General features: G+C 44.0%; 1 protein-coding gene across 5 annotated transcripts in view; it reads right to left on the bottom strand.

Annotated features, from left to right (window-relative positions):
* baiap2b (BAR/IMD domain containing adaptor protein 2b) overlaps positions 1–24008 on the bottom strand; it is a 113380-nt gene that overhangs the window by 71503 nt on the left and 17869 nt on the right. For 3 of the 5 annotated variants that reach the window (XM_034107919.2, XM_071206761.1, XM_034107924.1), the window contains exons 2-3: positions 8113–8188; positions 4361–4447 (exon numbers count right to left, since the gene is read on the bottom strand). In XM_034107919.2, coding sequence (XP_033963810.1) covers positions 4361–4447; positions 8113–8188 — 163 coding nt within the window. Of the gene's footprint in view, positions 1–4360; positions 4448–8112; positions 8189–24008 lie in introns of those variants that run through there. The other 2 variants (XM_034107921.2, XM_071206762.1) reach the window with 2 other exon arrangements.

Below are 24008 nucleotides of genomic sequence, written 5' to 3'. Positions count from 1 at the left end.
AACATGATGTTCTCCACTTTCTCCATCCAGCTCAATTTCTCAAACGCAGCTCTCGCTCTCTCTCCTGACTTGGCTCCGTCAGATGCAGTTCCACATCCTCTGTCATATGCAGTCCCACATCCTCTGTCAGATGCAGTTCCACATCCTCTGTCATATGCAGTTCCACATCCTCTGTCAGATGCAGTTCCACATCCTCTGTCAGATGCAGTTCCACATCCTCTGTCCATGTGCTAATGCTGTTCATCAGAATGAAGCTCTAATTCATTACACTGTGACAGAGAGTACAGGCAGAGGGATTCTGGCTCCGCCACCTCGGAGAGACCAAGCAGTGTAAAGTCCGACCATGTTCACTCGGCAGCCCACACACTTTCCCGCTAACACAACCCAATTGAAATGCACAATTACAAGCTGGACGACTTTACAAATCTGCCTTCAGTCCTCATCAATTATGAAGCACGAGGTAAAGCCCTGTGCGAGTGATTATCCCTGACACACACACACTTTTATCTGTGGCTCTGTGGTCTGAGCTCTGGTCACAGTAACAGACTGAAGAAATGAAAACCAACACACACATACTTGTACACACACACACACACACAACCACAATGCTTGTTATCAGCTAATCAATTAGCTTGCAGGCTTTCTTTTCTACTCATTGGTTCCACAACATTGGTGCTCAATGCGTTTCCTTATGTGGAAACAGGCTGAGAAATAATACCACTGCCACCTCACATTGTAATGTATCAACAGGAAGGCTGATCACTTCATGATAGATCAATGCATCTGCCTAAAGAGGGACATGTTGGTGAACATATCTCTCATCATTCCTCTCTTTCTACCAATCTATCTTTGGTGTTTATTTAGCTGTATTTAATTAAGCCGTGTTACCGTTTGTCTTTCCATTATTATTCCTGCCTCCCAGAAATATGTCAGTAAAGGCGGAAATAGATGCTTTCATCACGACATGAGATAAAACATGCTATTACATTGTTTAATAGAACAATAAAAAACGGACAATTATGTATTCTCCATTCTGCTGCTTTTAGTATTCTCTTAGTGTTCTGCTGAAATACAACACACGAGCACGAAAGGCACCATTCGAAATAAACATACAAATATGTTGATCAGGTCAGGTAGATTTGTGCCGTTTTCTACACACTTTCAAACACAGTGAAAAGAGCAATATTGAAGTATTTTGTGAAAACAAGTTGACATGGCTTTGACAATGAAAACAATATATATGTTGGAGGCGTATTTATTAAGTCACTAGGAAAAATGTGTTTCCTGCTAAAGAAATAAGCTCTTGTGTTAGATGTGAATGTGTTGGAGGCCCCACTATCACATTATGGTAACAATAAACAAATACTGGAAACAAAAGCAGACCATGTTAAATCTAAAGTTGGAGAATCCTCCTTGAACTACATGATTTCCTCTCTTTGCATTACGCCTGGTAACAAACCTATTCCTATGGTAATGCACCAAGGCTGTGAGGCTTAACACAAGTGATGACATCGGCTGCTTTGTCAGAACAACAATCCCCTTTCGGTCTGCACAGACCCGCTCTGATCCCTGCTGATTTCTCTGATCATGGCTTCCAGAAAGAGAACTGAACAAAAGAACATGAAACAGGCAACCACGATATATATACAAGTAAAAGACTATAAAAGCACGAAGAAAGCATGAAATGAATGAAAGCGAAGCCCGCAAGCTGATGGAGATGGGGACGTATAGATATCCTGTTGGGAACTTCACACACCGAGTCAAACTGTTCCTCGTGATGCAGAGACATTTCAAAAGCATATCAATGCCTCACATGTAAAACACAGCACGGTATGCAACATATTGTCCCAGAACACTTTATGACAGAGCTTTTATAGTTGAAGACAACTCCAGAACACAAAGTGGTTTTTACTTAACAGATATTCAGAGACAAAAATAACGGCCTCGCTATTCAAGTCATTAGCCGCGTTCACACTGCGGTACTTTTCCCACAAAGGTTCATGCGAACTTAGTTCATGATCGCGTTCACACCAAAAAGAGCCGGTACTAAAAGTAGTTCATGCGAACCTTTTTACCCGCTCGAAAGTCCCTGCGAGAGAGCAGGGACTTCGAGCGGCTCTTTTGTGAGAAAAGAGCTATATTTCTGATTGGCTGGGCGGATTGCAAACCACGCCCCGTAAAACTCCCAAAAAGTTTTGTGAAGCCGCCATTTTATTATCCTCGCATTAGCATTATTAGCATTAGCATTATCCCAGCGCAGAAACGCAGAGAGACTAACTTATGGCAAAGGTTCCCATGTCTGATTGGCTGGGCGGATTGCAAACCGCCATTTTATTATCCCGCATTAGCATTAATAGCATTAGCCCAGCACACAAACGCAGAGAGACTAACTTATGGCAACACGAAAGAAAACATGGGAGCGGTGGAGATGAGGAGGTGTCGGCGTTCTGGCGATTTACTCGGAAGGCTTCAGTAGAAGCTGCTGGGACTCCCAGCAGCTTCGACTGAAGCCAGTCCCCAACTCCGGGGACTTCCGGTCGGGGACTTTGGGCGGCAGTATACGCCGTGAAGTGGGTTGCGGCCTGCCAGTAAACCCAAAGCAGAAGAAGAAGAAGTGACGTCAGCGGCTTCATTTGCCTAATCCTCCCCCAGGGACTTTTTCTGGTGTGAACGCGATCTGTACTTAGTTCATGAGAACTAAAGAGTTCTCATGAACTAAGTTCTCATGAACCTTTGTGGGAAAAGTACCGCAGTGTGAACGCGGCTATTGGTACATGTTCATTTATAAAGCCACCTTCTTATATCTGCTCTCTGATCTCTGGACGAATTGAAAGTACGTATGTATTGCCGTATGTGCCAAGTGCTAGGACTGTCTTAGGGAAGAAAGCTTTTAGTTGTGCAGCTCCACTAACTTGGAACAGTCTGCAAACATGTTTAAAACTGAGCACTTTGGTTCCCCTGCAGCATTTTGAAACTCGGCTGGGTGACATGCTGTTTGATACTCATGGTACCCGTCACTGTGAATAGAGTTTGTAAACTGTACATTATGTTGTATGTCGTCCTTATTGTTGTTCTGTTGTTTTATGTTACATGTGTAACTAATGTCCTGCAGGTCATCTCAAGGGGCTTCACCTGGTTAAATAAAGGCTACAAACAAACAAAGGGTTTGTATTTACACTCTTTGTTGTTTTGAATAATTGAGTGTTTCCCATGAGTCGTAGGCCTCAGCAGAACTGCTGCATTAAAGCAGAGAGTAGATTTCTCAAACATCGATGAACGTAAAAGCGATAGTAACGAGCTTCTATTAATTGTATTAAGTATTTACTGAAAAAGACACGGGGAGGAATAATGAAATGATGAGGCTTGAGGATAAATGTGAGGGAGCACCCATAAAGGTTTCCCCGTGAATAATGAATGCAGCTTTTTATGCCCTCTCCGTCAGACGTCCCTCTTTTCCATCCTCTCACTATCTCTCCCTCATTCCTCACTCTCATATGTGCACGTCTGCTATCTTAGGTCCCATCAGAAAACGAAAGGGAATCAGTGATCCAGCGGTAACGCGGACTCCACACACTCCTCGCCGTGTGACTATGACTGACTCGACTTTGCACAATGCGCGACAATGATAGACACCTGCCTTGCTTCCTACAGAGGTTCCTACCTGTGTGTCTGCTAGAAAAGGGCTTTCCATGACCACCTATGCAATGTATAACTATAGACAAGCCTATAATGAGCAGAACCAGGGCTGATCCAACTGAAACCAGGCGACACGCCGCGGGAGGTCTGAGCGACATGTTGTTGGCGAACTGGAAGTCTATAAATATATCAACGGTTTTAAGGAACGAGAGCTAATTGGCATGGGATTTGTTTTGAATATTGTATGCCAGACACATTTGTGAATTTATCATTGGCTCACAAAGGCTGGAATATAAAAGAAAACAACTGCAAGCCTTTATCTTTCCTGAATGGTAGGGAAACAAGAGATTAACCAAATGGGAATGCTGTGACAAACGTGCTGGATAAATTCCTCTTAAATTAGAAAATGCTTAGTTGTATGAATAAGCCCACGTTAAAGTAAAAAGCAGATTAATATTCTATTTTTATCATTTAAAGTATCGTAATGATCGAGTTATGTGAAAAATGGCGCTGTGTGTGTGTGTGTGTGTGTGTGTGTGTGTGTTGTGTGTGTGTGTGTGTGTGTGTGTGTGTGTGTGTGTGGTGTGTGTGTGTGTGTGTGTGTCCGGTTTCAGGTTGGTCATCAGCTGCTTCTGCTCAACAGCACGAGCCATCCCATTCACCATCTGCTTGTGCAACCCCCCTCTACCCCACCAGGGGTGCTACAGCCACTACTAGGACTCACCAAGATCCTTAGAGCCTTGACTTTCGCTGGCCATCTCGCCCATCCGCACCAGAGCGTCGAAGTAGCCCTTTGCAGCAAATGTGACACCTGGAAACATGGAAGCATTGGGCATCAGATCAAGGGGGGCGGAGTTGAAATGTATCTTCTTCAGCTCCTGCAACCCTCCCCTAAAGCACCCCCCCCCCCCCACAGAGAGGTAAGGTTGGGCATGGGGGAAAGAAGAGCGACAGGCGGAAATGGAGACCAGGCAGGAAAAGAAAAAGCTCTATGGAGGCAACTACAGGAAACAGAGATACAGCTGGAGACACTAATCCCAAGAACAACCAGTTATAAAACATTCAAAACGGTCTGTAGCAACAACAACCAACCACTTTGAGGTCAACCCCTTTTCAATCAGTTTCTTTAATTGCAGCAAAAAAAATGTTTGTACTTTATCATAATGGTAATATATAGCCATTTAATCCGTTTCAAGTTCTAATTCATCTTAAAAGCTGCCATCACAAGGATAAGTTTACTTTGATTCCATGATGTGGAATTGGCCAATCCAAAGGCTGATGAATATAAAGTGTTAAACTACCTCTTTAAAAAAAAAAAAAAAAAAAAGAGCCACATACAAGACATTTTACATTGTGGTCAAATCTGGAAAAGGCATCCCTAAAAGCCATTGTCTAGTTCATATCTGTTTGGGACCAGTCACATTAAGTTAAGGGTGAGACAATGAAATATAATAAAGAAAGTCAAGTTTGAGTCACAAATCCATGAGTTTGAAAGCTCGTTAAAAGCCAGTGTATTAGGTCTGAACAGAACAGAAATAGTTATACTATATTGGGATTTCTAAAATTCTAAATATTTCAAATGCCTACTGATGTGTTGTGCTCTTTGAAACATTCAAATACTATGTGCATGGCTAGATAACACTGCAGGTATTTGGTTGAACTGAATCTTATAAAATCCTAAACAGCACCATCTAAACAACCTTCTGAAACGTACGCAGTCGTAACACCGTCCACAGCCATGCTGTGAAAGCACTTTGCAATTCAAATTCTATATGTCATCCATTATTCTGTACGGTGCATTGTCACACACGCCAGGGACACTGGCTGAGGCATAGCGGTGACTCAGGCCTTTCCAACAGCCACGGTTAAATAAAGCAGCTCAGGGGTTAGCCACACGGCGACTGACAGCCACGGTGACGGAGGAAACATGTCCGAGTGGGAGATACATATGGATGAGGTCTGAGTGTATTACAGAGCCGTCATGTCGATGTGCTTGGAGCTGCTGATGGACACTGGTGTAGAATGCCCCAGAGTGGGGGGGAAATGACAATGTATTTATAAATTCATACGGGAAACAATGGAAGTCTATTCTGAGTTGAGGTTTACTTCATGACGAGCCCATGGAGACAATAAGAGAAGCCCACTGCTATTCACGATATTGTTCTGGAAATGAAAACAATGCCTGGCTGCTCAGTCTGTAAACATAATCAAATAAATCTTCAGACAAATACGAGACAACTTCTGATATAACTTCCAGTTCTTTGACCAAACCAGTAAAAACAAAGAGCCAGTAAATCCCTACACAGCGATCCATCCCTCCTGGGTTAACTAGGACAGAGAAGAGCCAAGACCTCTGTCTAGCTTCTCCTAAAACTGGCCTTAGTGAGTCTAGTTGGGATGAAAGAGAGCAATAGTAGGGATGGAAGTGAGGTTAAAACGGCTGGGTGAGCGCGACTAATTTAATCGATGTCGGAGAAATCCCCAAGCGGGAGGAGAGCAGGCCAAGTGAGGCCGGTACGCTTCAGGAGACTCTTGGCTTGTCTGCCAGTTGAGACGTGATAAAGTGAGGTAGGAAGGAGAAGGAAGGAAGAAAGGGAAGGAAGGAAGGGTTCCGCCTGTAAGGAGGATTAGAACAGGGATATAAAGCCGATACAGAGCGGAAAGTGTCAGTGTGAATGAAACAAAACAAGAAAGAAGTCAGCCGAGTCTTCCACAGTGTTATATCATATCCTCTCATATCCCTACCAGTCAGAATGGGTTTGATGCTTTGCAGTTCAAAAGACATCGAGGTTATAACCGTGTTAAAAGTATTAAAGCTGTTCTGGAAATAGCACTCATGACATGTAACAGTTGTTTCAACAGTGAACCCGTGTTTGGGTTGGTTTTGGGCTTTACAAACAAGCAAGCAAACAAGCTAAGTGACACACGTAACTGTAAATCATCAATAGACTAGTTGAATAAGAAGTTGGCAGATTATCCACAATTTCCTTTATCATTAGTAGTCCCCCTTGATACAAATATAATCATTTAAATGTAGTTGCCTGCATCTAGATCGCTCTCATAGTAAACCAAATGGGTTATGTTAATGTAATGCAGTTTGAACCAAGACTAGATATCTTCTGACCTCATAACTATCCAATCAGTGCTTAGACTCACTTTACGTCTCCCGGGTGAGTTTGCAATATTTCACAGCCAGCAAATGCAGATTTGAATAAAGACTGAATTCCAGTAGAGCCTTAACCACACTCCCCACATTGAGTCCAAGTATGGCCCAATTAGTTTCAACTCAAACAAAGAAAACAAACCACAACAACGTACTGCCTCAATGCTGCTCGTTTCCACGGTCTCAAGGGATGAACACCCCAGGTCTTGTGAAAACCAGAGGCTGAACTGGCATTTCTCCAGTGACAGTGGATACTCTGCCCTAGTCTATATTGTGCCTCTGTGCTGCTGCCTGGCATTGATGAAGTGTAATCCCCACTGAGGGAGTCGCAGTTCTATTTATAGCCTTATCTATCAGACTGGAGTGAGGCCTCCTTCATTGGTCTCGTGTGCTGCCGAGTCTTCCCCTCCGAGCACACGAGGGAGAGCCCTGCACTGCCCCACACCACACACAGAACAGAGCACCACCACTGAGTATGATACCATCCTGATCCTCCCTGCAGAAGGAAGCTTCGTTATCGATAGATGAGCTCAACATGCTTGGAGGCTCGTCTTATCTTGAGCGAAACCCGGGAGCATGAAATATCTTAATCTTTGCTGATTCCAATCAAAGTCAGTAAATAGGAACAAGCCGCTAAAGGCTACTCATGTATCAGTTTCTCTTCACGTCGTTGAATATTTCGCTCAACCTTTTCTTCCCACCACTACATTTTTGTCCTCGATACCGGCTTGTTCTCGTTTCCTCGGCCCCACCGGGGGTACCGTTACTCTCGCAACTCCTCCTGTTCCACTTCCCCATTGGCTTATGCTCCACTTAGCTCCCCCAAGACATTTCCAGTGGGGTTTTTTTTCTGTAACCTTGAGCCACTGCTGAAAGAACACCTGAGTTTTTCTGTGGCTCACACACACACAAACACAACCATGCAAACCTGTGCAAAAGAAGAAGACAAGGGACGTACAGTAGAGGCGGACGTGTAACACCAACGAACCGGTGGAAGGAGGAAGACATGTGGACATCATCACACAGGTACTATCTGAGGATATCAACCCCAGTGTCGTTTTTTTGGACCCATATTCTAGGAATTTCTGCATTTGGTCAAGTTAAGGATTCTGGGTTGATGCAGAAGTCACTAGAAAGATACTTCTGAATATCTGTGTCGTCATCACACATCTCCACTAAAGAGAAATCAAAGAGGATAAAAGCAGCACCAAGTGTCGGGTCGGCCGGCCCTCTGCCTGGACTATACGGGACAGACGGGAGGAATGAAAGAAGGACGGAGACGGAGAGAAAACCAGAAACGGTTGTGTACTCACTGGTCAGCGCCTTCTCGTAGCTCTTCCCCATGGCTATGAAGTTCCGTAAGCAGGGGTTGAACTGCTCCATGATGGACTGGAAAGGGGGGAAAGAAAAAACAGCACGCTTGGTTAGTCAAAAGGCAGACAAGATACCGATACAAACACTGATATGAGCTAGAATGACGGAGTGCCACTCTTTACTGGGGCACGAACACACACACACACACACACAGTCAGATGAGCCAACCAGGAGCAAGAGGAGTGCAGCAGGGATTCGTTTCAAGCTCTTGGAAGGGACGATGGAGGACAAGTCACTGGGAGGGCTTGTGTGTATTAGTGTTGTGGTGTTGGTGGATGAGGGGGGTCTGTCTCTATTCAAATGGACCCTGGTTTTGGCTGCTGACGCCTTCCTCTCAGCAGTAGACCTGGATCCATCACTGTTTCCTTCCGTCTCTCCAACACTCTCTGAACTGCGGCTCACTGTTCCTGCTAATTGCTTTTTACCTGAGTTATAAATAAAATATGTTCTCTCCAAGTTCTGGTGGTATATAGCCAGCGTATCCAACAGACGTGGGGTTAGATATGGGAATTTATTTTACAAAAATAGATCAAACTCACAGTAAGTTGACTGTGGTAGATTTATAGTATCGGAATAATCTTGAATATCTTCAGATGACTTACTTAAATAAAAAATAGAGCCCTTTTTTAAGAAATACTTGAGCTATCATGTGAGAAAGAACACATGTTTTTTGCAGTGGGACCTAATGATTACTTTATTTAAGACTTTTGAATTGTTTTTTACTAAAAATGATATGCACTAAAAGAGACGTGTGGCGCCAGCAGTATATGTTGTTCTTAACAAGATGTAAGGTAAAGCCATTCCAGTATGTTTTAGTGCAATTTAAAGAGTTTTAGAGATAATTATATTTTTATCGGGATCATATCGCAATTGCAATTACTTTGGCCAGGAAAGGCACAAGTAGTGTTCTTATCATCTCTGACTAGATCAGAAACAAAATGGTCTAACTTGATTCTTTGGGTTTTAGCTACACTAATAAAAATGATAAGTCAATTCAATTCAATTCAAAACCTTTATTTATCCAGGTAAAATCCCATTGAGATCAATGATCTCTTTTTCAAGGGAGACCTGCAGTAATAAGTAAATATTCTACTGTGAAAACAGAAGCTAAAAGGAAAACTAGTGAACAAAGCGTTTCAATGTCTTTTGGTAAGTGCAGATTCAACAGTCGGCAACATGAGATGTGCCATTTCTTCTGGTTTGATCCAGTTGTGGGTGATGAAGGGAAACATGGAGAAAAGGCTCAACCAGCACGGAATTATCCCAGAAACACACAAAGCACCATCAAAATCGAAATCGCTCCTTTTTTATGACGGATAACAAAGCATGGGTCAGCTGCACACAGGCAGTGGAGTGTGTCTGCAGCGAACACAACAAGCAGCGTGAACCCTTGTTAACAAGTGAAGGAAACATCACAAATAAATATAATAGGTTTTACCGTCTCTGGAGTTACTCAACCTCCCCCTCAAAGGTGCCTTTTCACTACTGCGGCGTCAAGACCCAGTACTTTTACTGTCTTTACTTACTTTGAAATAGCAAGTTTTAGGCAGCACAGTCGCAAGCCCCCATGTTTCAGCCACGATATAGCGATGTGCATGTGTCAGGGCAAATTACCTAAATCAAACAATGTTTTTGATGCTTGTTAAAAGACAAACACTTTGCCATGAATAATATAAAGGAGGAGTCCCTCTGAAAGAACATAGTTTATTGTGATCCAAGGGTTTTTAGATACAGAGAGTGTCTTGTTATATGAACGCTCTGCTTGCATAGCTAACCACCAATCACAATCATTCTTGATAAATGTATCAAACAACGAAAGCAGACCCCGCTAGTCTTAGACCATCAGAGTCTTTTGGCTACGTAAATGATGATGTTGAGGAAAACATTGTCATGATCTAGGGCAGAGGTGCCCAGTACATCGACCGCGGGGGCAATGCTGGTAGATAGCGAGTCATTCATAAAACAAAAATCCAGCTCCGTTACAATCGGTTACAATAGACGAAACAGGTTTTGATCCCTCCTCCCTGCCACTTAATTCAGGAGTTTACTTGATTGACAGAAAAAGCGACCCATCGCTTTCCAGTCCGTTAACCCAGAATGCCAAGCGATACAGAATCAGTCAAGTGCCGGGAAAGCTCAAATTAAGTTAAAGAGACAAACAAGAGACAAACAACAAAATGAGTGCGGGACCGAGCAAAAAGCTAAAAACATACCAAGCGCTCCAAGGTGTGGTTAAATGTTACCCGTCTTGAGGTGGACAATGCTCGTTACCAAAAGTGCAATAAGAGTTTAGCATGTAAGGGCGGTAACACGAGCAATTTTTCTAAACATTTAGCAAAAAATGCACCACATCCAGACGGAGGAATGCACCGGGTTCTATTTCGTATATGGCTTCGCCCTCTAACGGAGCGTCCACACTACAGCTTCAAAAAAAGCTTGGAGCTGGGCGTGTCTGTAGCTTGGGGATTTTATTCAAGCAACACGACCAACAACCAATCACATGAATCTCCCGCCCCCGACATACAAAGCAAAAAACCCCGGGGATTTTATGGGAGCAATATATATATAAACTCCCCAAACAGGCGAAAACCTACCAGTTTCCCCCACTGTCTCTCCATGCCTGGTTCCTCCGGTTTGTATCCCGGTAGGTGAAGAGGGTCTGGTCATACAAAACCGGGTGATTTGCTACGGCGATAATTAGTTTCTCCTCCATCTTTTTTTGAAATATAGAAATGAACGGCGGGATATCTCTCCCAGCTTAGACGCGGTTTGAGCTGTCAGATTTTCCGAAACGGGATTTGATTGGCTGGCGCTGGCTACTCCGGAGACGGCCCGTTATGCTACCCACAATTCAGTTCGGCGAAAAAGCGAGGCAACGTGACGTCACCCCATTAAAAGTGAATGGGCAGATTGAAGCCGTCGACGCTGTAATGTGGACGGGCCGTAAATAGGAAGGGGGCTCGGCAATCTGCTCCTTTTTTTCCTCAGCAAACCAGCACAGTTACTGAAGCACAGCAATTGAGAATCATCAGGACAACTGCGTCCGTGATTGTCCCTCATGTGGCTCTGGGTTCATAATGAGATAAAAGCAGTATGCGAATCCTGCCTGGGGTCAGAGCACGCGCACGCGGCTCAAAACCAGCAGGTAGCATGCACACACTGCGCTCGTCTCCCCTCGGGCGACAGGAAGCGGAGAGCGGACGCTCTTGCTGCTGTGGCCGAGGAGGAGTCCGAAGAAAAGCAACTCCTGCCCTGCCTCCCTCCACGGTTCACCGTTCGGTTCTCCCCTCCCTCCTCTCCCCCGGACGGGGAGACAGAGTCGGAGCAGGGTGCCAGCTTGGCGGCCGAACATGCTCCCTCTCCGTCACCACAGCGCGGCGGCGAATACCACAGCGCGAAGGCGAATACCACAGCGGCGAATACCACAGCGGCGAATAACAGCGCGGCGGCGAATAACAGCGTGCGACTCTCCAACTCGGTGGGGACACTGGTAGAGCGGTCCACCACCAAGGCAGAGGAAATCAGCAAGGCGGCAGCACGGCGCTCATTCTGTGCGCGTCCATCGCTGTCTCCCAGGCGAGGATTTCCGCATGGGTGACACAGGTCCAGCGCCACCTCGGGCTGAAGTAGGCGTCTGTTACGGAGACGGCCAGAAAAGTGCTACTGGACGCTCCAATCAGCCCGGCCGGGCTGCTTGGACCCCAGTTCCACGCCATGGTGGAGTCCATGAAGACGGCCGCGGAACAGGCGGACGACATTCGCCAGCATGTGCAGCTGGCTCCAGCCGGCTGAGCTGCCACAGCGGCATCAACTCCCGCATCAACTCCCGCAGCAGCGCCCTTCGGCGGCTGCAGGGGCTCCGTCCCACGTCTCCGCTCCCCGCCACCCCAGAGACAGGGTCTCCCGGCGGCGAGTCAAAGGGGAGGGAGGCTCCCCCGCTCCTGATCTGCTCCGCGAGAGCCTCCGAGGACGCAGAGCGGTAATTAAGCCGGCTGCCACTAATCTGTTGATTAAGTAGACGGCAGGGCTCCCTGCAGAAGCCTGCTGGTTTTTACCTATCGGTTAATACCCTGCAGAGCTTGCGGCATTCCTCTGTCCGAGACAGACCCGGCGTAGGGTTGCCAGAAACTGACCATGATCAAAATCGATTATTCGGCAGCCCTGGCGGGAGAGAAAGAAAAAAAAACTCAGACAAAAGGAATTCCGTTGTTTTCTTTACTGGAACATGTTTAACAGTACAAACAACAAACAAGCATGTCATCACAACGACGTGGCCTTGAAGTGAAGTTGGTAATGGCCAGCTGCTGTGTCTTTCTCTGTAACCTCTTTGGCGTGCTTCGCACTCAAATGCGAACGCATTGTTGAGGTTGAGCTGTGATAGACCAACGTCTTTTCGCAGAGCTTGCATTTAACTTCCTTTGGACTTGTAAGTTCGAAGTAGTTTCACGAGGAGGAACTCTTTTTACCTGCCGCTTTGTTCATCTTTAGTCGCACGTGTGAGGGAGAGGGGGGGCGGGGTCGGTGTGTAGCGTGCTGCTGCAGCAGCAGTCTGCTCTGCACGCAGGCTTCCTCCAAGTTTACAGTAAAACAAACTGGTGGTGTGACCAATGGCAATTTACAATTATTAATACTATTACTATTATTAGCATTAGTCTATATTTTGGTTGAAACTAAGCCAAAAAAAAAAAAACACATCAAAATATATATAAATAAAATCGCCTCATGTGGACAGCACTGCACACACCGCCACTCATCCCCTGAGCGTGTACACGCCTCATGATGACAGCCGGAGTGAAACGCAGCGTGTGGAGGCTTCCTCGCAGCCCTTTCGCCTCACGGGCAGTGGTGGCGAGGGCAATGGCGTGGCTCGTCACCATGACGACCATTACGGCACATCACAGAGAAGCCAGAACGGGGGAAGGAGCAGTATTCCAGGCTGAGTGCCCCAGCGGCAGCACCCGCAGCGCCACGGCGTCAGGGCTCGCTGCAGAATTCTGCTGGTTTTAACCTATCGGTTAATAAACTGCAGAGCTCGCTAATTAAGCAGGCTGCCACTAATCTGTTGATTAAGTAGACAGCAGGGCTCGCTGCAGAAGCCTGCCGGTTTTAACCCCTGTTAATAACCTGCAGAGCTCGCAGCATTTCTCTGTCCGAGATACGCCTCGTACACACGGCCTTAATAAACCCATGAACGCCGTTATAACGCTTCATGTGGGCAGCACTGCACACACCTCCATCCATCCTTCCAGAAGCTATGTCTTGCGCTCCAATCCGAGCTGCTGGAACTCCTGTTGAAAGAGGATATCTCCAGGGTTCCTCAAAGGGAGGAAAATCAGGGGTTTTCACTCCCGTTATTTTTCTAATCCCGAAAAAGACTGGGGCAATGAGACATCCTCGATCTGTCAGTATTCCACATGCTGACGATCAAACAGGTGCTGGAATGTGTTTACCAGGACGACTGGTTCACTTCCACCTGAAGGATGTATACTTCCACCTGAAGGATGTATACTTCCACGTACCCATCATCCCGAAACACAGGAAATTCCTGCGTTTTCTCATTTCAGGGAATATCAGACCAGACAATCGTCTGCCGTTCGGATATTTCCTGGCTCCTCCCATTTTTGTGTAGAGAGGGCTGGAGCCAGAGGAGGGATGAGAGGGTGGTTTCCTCTGGACGACCTGCTATTTGCTGGCTCGCTCCAGGGAGGAAGTCGCTTTACAGACGGTACATCTCGTATCGCATCTGTCAAAGCCTGGGTTCCATAAGAAATTGGAAGAAGAGCTGTCCTCTTCCCTCTCAGACAAATGTTTATCTGGAGTGGAATTAAACTCAGCCAGCAGAGCGCGGCTCTCGCGGCAGCGAGTGGAGAAACTGACAGCTCTCCTCCAGCATGTCACAACCCACACAGCCCTCTCCGTGACGCAGCTGCTCGGCGTTGGCGCCAGCTGGTCACGTGATGATCCCCCTGGGTCTCTTCCAACAGGGGGACACTCCAGAGGTGGTTCATTCGCTGCAGAAGCCTGCTGTTTTTAACCTATTGGTTTATAAACTGCAGAGCTCGCGGCATTCCTCTGTCCCAGATATGCCTCCTACACACGGTCATAATAAATCCACGAGCACCGTTATAACGCCTCGTGTGGACAGCATACACACACCTCTCATCCTCTGGGCGTGTACGCGCCGCATGATGAGAGACGGAGTGAAATGCAGCGTGTGGAAACTCCCTCGCAGCAGCCGTTGTATGCGAGGAGTATTGAGACTCAGACCTGTGTGGGGCGCAGACTACATCATGCTTGGCTCTACGAATAGCTGAAGAAAAGTTATATTGTATGGGAGCAGATTGTCAGGCCCCCTTCCTACTTATACCGGAAGGAGCCCCGATGGTGGGGCCCACCTCGCGGGTGGGCGTGGACTACAAGTTTTCAGTGCTGCGCGGGGGCGCAGCGGGATAACCCAATAGCGATAGCCTTAGAGGGCAGCGCCATTTACTCATAGAAGCTGGGTTACAGTAGGTAACCTCAGTTCGACTGTCTTTCTTGTAGCTCTGTAGCCCCATCCACGAGTAACGTTTCCACGTCAGGTGTTATGTATGCTAGCAGCAACACACAGAGTTAACTCAATTATACAAACATGGGTTCATGATTAGAGGTAACAGAGTTATTTAGATTGTTAAAGTTTCAGCTATTCTATTTACAGTTCTGTCATCAGATTATTTAATACGATTTGTTAAAACACTGTTGTTTCTTTTGATGTGAAATATTATTTATTTAATTTAAATAAAAAGCAATGTTAGTTTTGTAAACAATTTGTTAAGTTAATTTAATAATATATGTATTTTTGAATCAAGTATTCATCTTTGTCTTCATTGCTAGTTTCCACATGCCTAAAACAACCTCAAGCTAAATCTAAAAGTTGATGGCTAAATAAGAGCGTTTGAGAAATTGTGCAAGGCATACAGTAATAGTCCGAATAGTCAATTAATCATTTCATTAATCGATAGATTAATCGATTATCAAATTAGTAGTTTGTTGCAGCCCTATTGTAGTTATCCCATGTATAAATACAACGTGTTATTCAGCAACCCTTGCAATTTGGGATATTATTTTGGGTTGGTAGACCTCGGTGAGCTGGTCATTTCAAAAGTAGCTCACCAGCCAAAAAAGTGTGGGCACCCCTGATCTAGGGCTAATTCCTTATTCAGGGTACAGTATATGCAGGAATCCTGAAGTCAAATGTAAATGTAAAACCTTTAAGACCTTTTTAAGCAGTTTTCCATACATTTTAAGACCTCATCGCCACTTGGAGTTCTAACCGGTTACATTGGAGACACACTTTACCTCACATTGACTATATACAGTATTGATTGTCCTCCCTCCTTATCTTCCAACCATTTGGAACCACTTGCATTTCCCCATAACGATGTTGTTTAACAACCGGCGTAAACGGACCTCCGCGCGCTACACAGAATCACACTACACACCTACGCAATGATTACATTCAGGCAGACTGTAGAATACAACCTCTTTGGACCATTTATATACTTTATATAGCTACTTTATATAGCTACAAAATGTAATACCTTGGAAAATGCCGTTTAATACTTTTTAATAGCCTTAATTTTCGCTAAATGTATCGACTTTTAATACTTTTTAAGACCCCGCGGACACCCTGTTATATAGAAATACATTGCAGGAAAAACTATTGCAATGTCATTTTTTTTCCGATACTGTGTGTAGACCTTTAAGCATGCACTTATTGTAAGTCGCTTTGGATAAAAGCGTGAGCTAATTGTAATGTAATGTAATGTAAGAAGGCAATAAGATTGAGGGATGATTGAGGAGAAGGGGAAGGATCAAATACGTTGCAATTACTGAAATGTAGCCTTTCTTCAGCAGGAGTTCAGATAAAAGGCAGCACTGTGTTTATAGGTTGTTATCGGTTAAATATTTTACAGCATGGGAGTAGAAAAGTAAGGAGATTTAGCTGTGTTGAAAGAAACTGAGGCAGGGGCGATACGAGGGTACACTTAAGGTTGACAGACACATCTATTCATGGCTGCTCGCTACGAGGGGTGCCTGCTAATGCCCGCCGGCTGACGCACAACAGTCACCTTGGTACATTCACTTCACCATAACTTCAGAAAGGGAAGAAGGAAGTAGGACAGGACGACGCAGAGGTGCAGGAGAAATAGGCTGACTGCCCAGTGAACAGCTTTACGGTACAGGTGACAAACAAACTTACTCAGGAAATGTAGAGGAATGGGACTTGCATGGATATGGGCTGATAATAAATACATCATGTGAGGAAACTGGTTTAGATCTAAGCTGATTTATTGATGAAAAACTGATAGAACTTCTGATCAAAAGCACCCTGCTATGGATTCTCAAAGGAGAGTTTCTATCATCGCTCTACCGCAGAACTCACACAAACACGACAAAATGAAAAAAAAGAGGTTCGCAGGGTTTCTTTGTGCATTTCTGGGGACAAACAAACCTATTTATACCCCGATTTCCTCTCGCCCCACTCCCATCTCTGGGTGTATTTTGGGTTACGTAAGGCATCGGCTGGTGAACAAACCAAGTGAGTGGAAGCGCTCCAGACGCTTGGCAGGAAGAAAGGGACGATCAACAAAAGATTAATTCTAGAAGATGGAGAGCGCCACGGTTCTCATGTCTAAATCAACAGAGGTACCGTACGTATTGTCTCAGTGTCGTGTGTGTAGAGTGTTTCATGCCTGGGACTGACTGAGTGATGAAATGCGTTATGTAATCACTGTCGGACAGGTTTGGCTTCATGCCTCGAATTCTCCTTCTGAAACTACGTTGTTCAAATACTTTCAAACACGTGGATAAACACACACAGTTTCACTGATACACCGGTCAGAGGAAGTGGAAAACACAAGAACTTTACAAAATAAGCCAATCTCATCCAATTCATGTGTTAACCATGGCTTTGAAAAAACTTGGACGACCGACCAACCCACAGTCCAACATTGCTGGAAAACATGTTCATTCACTTTCTTGCAGTGTTTTATGAACCAAACCCAATAACACCGCACGAATATAAAAGCAAGAGCCAGCAGAAGATTAGCTTAGCTTAGCATTAAGGATGAAAATGGGTGGACCGGCTAAACTGGCTCTGTCCAAAGTTCAAGCCCACAAAATATCTCCTTTGCTTAATCTGCACACACAGAAGAATAAAGGAGACCATTTTGTTTCAAACTGAACTGCTACCTCCGCGACCCAACCACCATAAGCGGGAGAGATGGATGGATGGATTTTGTTTCAGGTGGTGCTTGCAATGGCTAGCCATACTGCAGCTCTAACACTAACCCAACACATTTATTCTAAAATCTGCATACTTGGCACAAACATCTGCACATATCCCAGTGGTTCCCAAATGTTTTCTGTCTTCAGCCTTTTTGGAAAAATAACCATTCTCATGTCATGCCTCTGCACTTTGACTGACCAAGCCTTACAAAGCAGCTCACTGCAATGAATACCAGTATGGTGGCAATTTTGAAGCTCTTGAACTTTACCAAATTCTCTTCATTCAGAAGTACGGGAAACGTAGGTGGGTTCCAAAGGCCAAACACATGTTAGAGTGGTAAATAATGTCCTAAGTAGACTCTTCACATCAACACCGAAACAATATGTCAATCACGTCAATGCTGCCCTGCACATGGTGATGATGAAACAATTCATGAGTGCTCCTCCCCTCACAACGTGCTCACAGAGTTTAGGGATCATTTAGTGGACCCATCCTGGCTTAATCCAATCTCAATCAGCTGAGCTTGTTCCTTCAGCACCAGGGACTGAGGCTGATTAGCATTCCACTGAATGAAAGACCATATTTGACAGAGTGCATTGGAAAGGGAAGGGGTTACCGACTAAACCCCGCTTTGTCGCATTTTGCCCGAATGCTTTGGTCATGTGTTCTAATGGAACGGCTAATCACCTCACCGATTAAATGCCCAAACTTGATAACAATACAGGGATTGTGTTATCACGTTGGAGCGTTGGGAAAAAGCTTTCATAAACATCCTAGATCAACACAACTCAATGTTATCTGGATGGAAAATGCCAGCGTAACAACAAATGGTTCATTGTTTTCAGCTTTTTATAAACATTTAATACAAAAAAAAGAATAAATTATGTCTAATTTATCCAAAGATAATGATTGACTGGTTTTGTCAATTATTTATATGGCTTCTGTTTCACAGGGCAGCTTTTTGAGTCCTGGCTGCCTGACAGGAGCAGAGTAAAAGCCACAGCGGAGCTAATCACTGAACACTTTGAAATCTACCATGAAGCATATCACTGATCTAACGAGGAGATGGAAATATCACACAAATAATTAGCTGACTCCTGACAGCGGTGGAATGAACCTTTCTGAAGGAGAAGTGTGAAAACAAGATGGTTTCAACATTTCTAAAATGAAGAGAAAATAGTTTGTTTTGAGCACGACTGAAAGAGAACATGAATCATGGTTGGCATCTTAAAGACAACACATTACTGTATTCATATTAGAGAATAAGCAGTGGTAGAAGAACTAATCAGATAATTACTTTAGTAACGGTGGCAATACTACGAAGGTACAAATACTAAATTAGAAGTCCTGCATTCAAAAGCCAACTCAAAAGTATAAGCATCAAAATATACTTTTAGAATCCAAAATAGGAAAATATAGTATCACTAATAATTGTTGCTTTAATGTGGCGTCACTGTAATGTTGCAACTGGTAAAAAATATATATTTGAATTTGAATTACTGATGTGTAGATTAAAGGTGGGGTAGGTAATTTTGGAAACCAGCTCGAGTGCGCTAGAATTTGAAAATACACAGCCGGAAAAAATCTGTCACTTCCTTACAGAGCCCCTCCTCCAACACACACGAACGCCAGAGGTTGCGCTCGACTTTTTCACTGCCCGTCATTTTGACGGACGGGATCGTAAAATGTCCGTCAAAATTCAGTATTACCCTTCGGCCTGTCCACTCTTGGGGGGGGGGGGGGGGGGGGGAGCACGGTCGTGAACTGTCAACGGGGGTGTGGGGGAGAGAGCACAGTCGTGAACTGTCAACGGGGGGCGGGGCGCACGCTTGTGAACTGTTAGCGTCGTGTTATGCATGCCCACTGCACCTCGCGGGAGTGCGCACCGCGTAAAGCCAAAACTCAGACATTTCAATGATTTGTAGGGCAAGGTTGGGTTTGGAAACGGTATAATTTCCTTTTTGGCAGGCATGCTTAACACCGGAACCTCCCTGCGGGAAAACTTTGGCGCTGTTCCGAGTTTGTTCTAAACCGTCAAAATGACGGACTGCTTTCAGATTTTTCCATCATTGTTAAAGAAAAATCTGTCATAGACGGAAAATATTCGGTTAACGCTACCTCTGACGAAAGCTCACATGACCAATGAGGGCACGAGATAAGTTTGTGCACAGATGGAAGGCTGACGGGCAGGTAGGCCATCCAGTTACTTTAGCCGGGCCTGCTCAGGTGATTGGTCGTGCTTTTTAGAGCGCCACGGCTTCCACAGATGACATTTTTTATGGATTTTTTTTGTCAAAGCACTTCAGATATTCATTGCTATCGGGATGTTAAGAGCATTCCATGAAATATAACAAAAAGTGTATCTCGAGCCAGTTTCTCAAACTTACCTACCCCACCTTTAACCTAAAATAATATATAATAATTTATATTTTTTCTATTAATATTTGAATCTACAAATTAGCTAGTAACTAAAGCTGTATGACAAAGTAGTTGAGTAAAAAGAACAACATTTGATCAAAAAAATTGCAGAATAAAAGTAGTATACACACACACACGCACACACACACACACACGCGCGCACACACATGCGCACACACGCACGAAGCATCAGAGCGTGACAAAATCCTTGTGTGCGTTTGTGTTAAATACAAATGTGTTTGAGTTGTGCTTTGAGTGTGTGTAGTTGTTCAAAGTGCACTGTGCTGGCAGGCAGGTCTGGCTGCCATGTAGTATCAGTTTAACAACCATACACCTAAAATGGTCTTTGCCTGGTTTAGAAATATCATTATTCCCACCACATCGGTCTGTTTTCTGGCAAAGACGTGTTACAACCGTCATATCTTAAAAACAAAATGATCTAAGTCCTAAAGAAAATGCATTTCAGAACATCCCAGAATCTGACTCATTAGCTATAATTGCTTCGTACCGATTGGATGTTTCTCCTGAACATGCTCGGTTCTTGAATATTCTAAACAGCCAAGATTCTTCCGCTTAGTCTCAAATTCCAAGTCATAAGATTCAAGCTTGAAAGTCAGGTAGTAAATCTATTTGTATTTTCTCTGAAGCCGCTGAATTCAAGATCAACGTTTCCAAGTCATCTAACACTACAAATAGCACAGTAAGAAATATGTTGCGAGTGTTTTCGAATCGTACCCTCTTGTTTTTCCTGTATTTCAGAGTGATTACCACCCAATAACACAGCTGAATCAGTGATATTTGACTATAGTAACCACTGCGGCCATAACACTAAACTACGGCTAATGTAAATGCTTGTAAATGAGGAGAGGGAGATTGAAAAGCTAGTAGCTACCCCTCAACATCAAGGATAAAACATCCATCAGAGCAACATGGCAGCCATGGACCACCCGTCTCCTGACAGATGACTGATGTGGAACATTAATGCAATATAATGTAACAATAAAAAGGTGATTATGACAAGTGTATTCATACATCATACAGTGACTCACATTTGAAACTGGCTGCTTGGGTAAACACTTCAAGTATTTGTCATATCTCTTTCTGTATTATATCTGGTAAAACCAAAATGGTATCTTTTAATCAGGGCTGAATATATCAAACTTAACATATAAAGTGTGATGAATACAAACCACCTCACAGCGTTAAATACTTCAATCTGATAAACTGGAGATAAATATACTTTGTTATTTCTCATTTCCATTTGTTTTGTGCCTTGTACAAAGCAGTAATTACTTCCACTACACTCACAGCTACACACTTGAGAGAACAAAGGGAAAAACAAGCAGTATTAAGAACGTTGTGACCTAGCAGGCTCTGCCATGAATGTTTAGGGGAGTGTGTGCGTGTGTGTGTAAGTGCGTGCGTTGGCAGCAGGAGAGTGTGAGGAGTGAGTCAGAGCCTACATACACAGCAGCAGGTTTGTATCATGTTGGGGCGTAAATTGCTGTAAAGGGGAGCCAGCCATGTGGCTCCATTACAGCATGCTGCGCTGCTCACCGCTAAACTGACCCACCACCAAAAATGGACCTGGCAACCCAACAGAGAGAGAGAGAGAGAGAGAGAGAGAGAGAGAGAGAGAGAGAGAGAGAGAGAGAGAGAGAGAGAGAGAGAGAGATCAGGTGGAGACAGGCATAGTAAAAAACAAAAAACAAGGGCTGTCAACATTACAGCTTGCGATTAATCTGCAAAAACTGAACTATTTAAAAAATGTACGCATAGGAATCCCATTACCAAGTTTAAAAGTGCTGATGTTTACCACGAATAAAGCCAGCGAAAAACCTCCAGCTTGACTTGAGACCGCCACCGTGATAAATAAATGTAATTATTATTAAGCCAGCTGCAATGGATCATTGATCCACCAGGGGGTGCAGTGGGGTTCCACACTGGATGTGAAATAAAGTCAGATACAGTACGCTCAGCGCCATATAGACTGAGAGTTACGTCATCTCCGTTCACTCCAATGGACCACTTTTTTACAGCAATGGCGGATCGTGGAGCCTCTCAATCGTTCCCCGGAAGTTAGCGCCAAGGCTGGCAGAGCTGTGGAGTTGCAGCATAATACACCGTTCGTGACGGACTTTTAAAGGTAAGAAGAAGTTTAAAGATTTATATTGCGGATATTATCAGTACATCTGATTCTAATTAACATGTGTATTAAAGGATGTCAGTGGATTATCCCTAAATTAGTAGATTTAGGGAACGTTTACAGATAACAGATTAAGCTAGCATACCGAAGCAAGTTAGCAACACACGTTGAACAGCCTTTTAATTGTAAATTCCGTTCTCTTAATGTCATTTCGTCCAACGTTGTTGAATTAGAGAAGAGGGGCTTCTAAACGGGATTGTATGCGGGGGTGGAGGGAGTTAAATATTAGATAAAAAAAACTAAACTAAAAACTTTGGTGCGTGTAACAGTGAGTGTTTTTAGCAGAGCCATATTGTGTCCTTGTGATTATGTTGATTATTACCAGTCTGTATAATGTTGCAACTCAGCTGATTTTGGATTGATGGCAAAGGGAGAGGGACTTAAGTGAGAGTGAAAACACAAGGTAAGTTTAATACTACTGTTTTATATAAGTAAACACCTTATCTCCCCAAGGCATTTCCCATCCAATAGGTGTGCAGTGTTTATAACCCTTTCTCCTGTCTGTTACTCCCTCTTTCAGCACAAGAACCAGAGGGGGATTCAATGGAGCCTGAATACCTGCACTGAGACCCTCACCCTGAGTCTCAACTCTGTTTTTCAAGCCTTTCCCTGTTTTTTTGTATTAAACAAAACATTAAGCTTTCCCAATGGTGTGGTTTTCGTTTTGTGAAAAAGTGCAAATGCAGTGTTTGTATATAATTACATCACATATTGTTTTGCTGATGGTCGTGAAATTGCTCCTGCTGACTTGAGCCAGCCATTTTTTCCTCCGCTCTGTGTCAGTGGGGAAGCCGTACATTCGTACTCCTTTCTCTGAGCGATTTGAGCATCCCCAGGCAGCACAGCAAACCATGGTGGCGACTAGGAGGCAGCACAGCAAACCAGGACAACACGGAGGAAAAGGCACCGACAAACTGCATGATATGCTATTCAATGTTTATTGATGTTTATGTTTATGTTCCTAAAACAACACATTTAACATCATCATCATGTCCTGCTAGTCCTGCTGCTGCTGCTAGTCCTTTGATAGTCACCTGTCGGTATCCTGTCCTTTCTGAAAGCCATAAAGATGACATTAGTCATTTAGATAACTTTTGTCCTCAATTACCAGGGGATTACTGAAACTACCATGAATTTAAGAAAATGGTAGAAATTAATCTAATCTGTGTGATGATTCGGCTGTTCTTTTAGTAATGAATATTAAATGTTGTGAGGAAATCTTTCCACCAATAATTCCAATAAGTAATCCAAAATGTATTCACTTCAGGTTTACAAAAGTAACTGTAAGAGACTTTAATATTTTATTGAAAAAAAGTTACATTGCACACACACAACACACATCACACAAATTGACCCGATTGGCGGTTCTAGTGTTAAATAAACTCACTAATTAATGAAACCAGTTCAATACGCATTATTCTTATTCTTATCATTCTTTATGAGCGCAGAAATAGTCTTAAAATCAGATCAACAACGCTGCTTTTCCATGTTTAGTTCTGACTCTGGGGACAGAAAGCTGACCCGTCCCTGAAGACCTGAGAGATCTGGATGGGTCATAATTTAGCAGGAGGTCAGAAATGTATTTTGGGCCTAAACCATTCAGTGCTTTATAAACCAGCAGCAATATTTAGAAATCTATTCTTTGACACACAGGAAGCCAGTGTAAAGACTTCAGAATAGGAATGATGTGATCCTGTTACGATTATTGTGTTATGTCACGTTTTCTATGTCTTGGTTTGGGTGTTTTGCTCTTCTGCCCGTCATGTTTTCCTCTTGGTATATTGTCTGGTCCTTTTCCCTGTGTTTTTCCTCCTGTCGTTAGTTTCCCTGGTGTGTCTAATTCCCTGATTGTTCCCACCTGTGTCTAGTTACCCTGTGTTTAAATTCCCCTGTCTCCCAGTGTTCAATGTCGGTTCGTCTTGTGTCATGACTAGTTCGTC

Source organism: Pseudochaenichthys georgianus, chromosome 19 (genome assembly GCF_902827115.2).
Source record: "Pseudochaenichthys georgianus chromosome 19, fPseGeo1.2, whole genome shotgun sequence".
NCBI classification, from domain to species: Eukaryota; Metazoa; Chordata; class Actinopteri; order Perciformes; family Channichthyidae; genus Pseudochaenichthys; species Pseudochaenichthys georgianus.
This window is presented reverse-complemented; position numbering and strand designations above follow the sequence as displayed.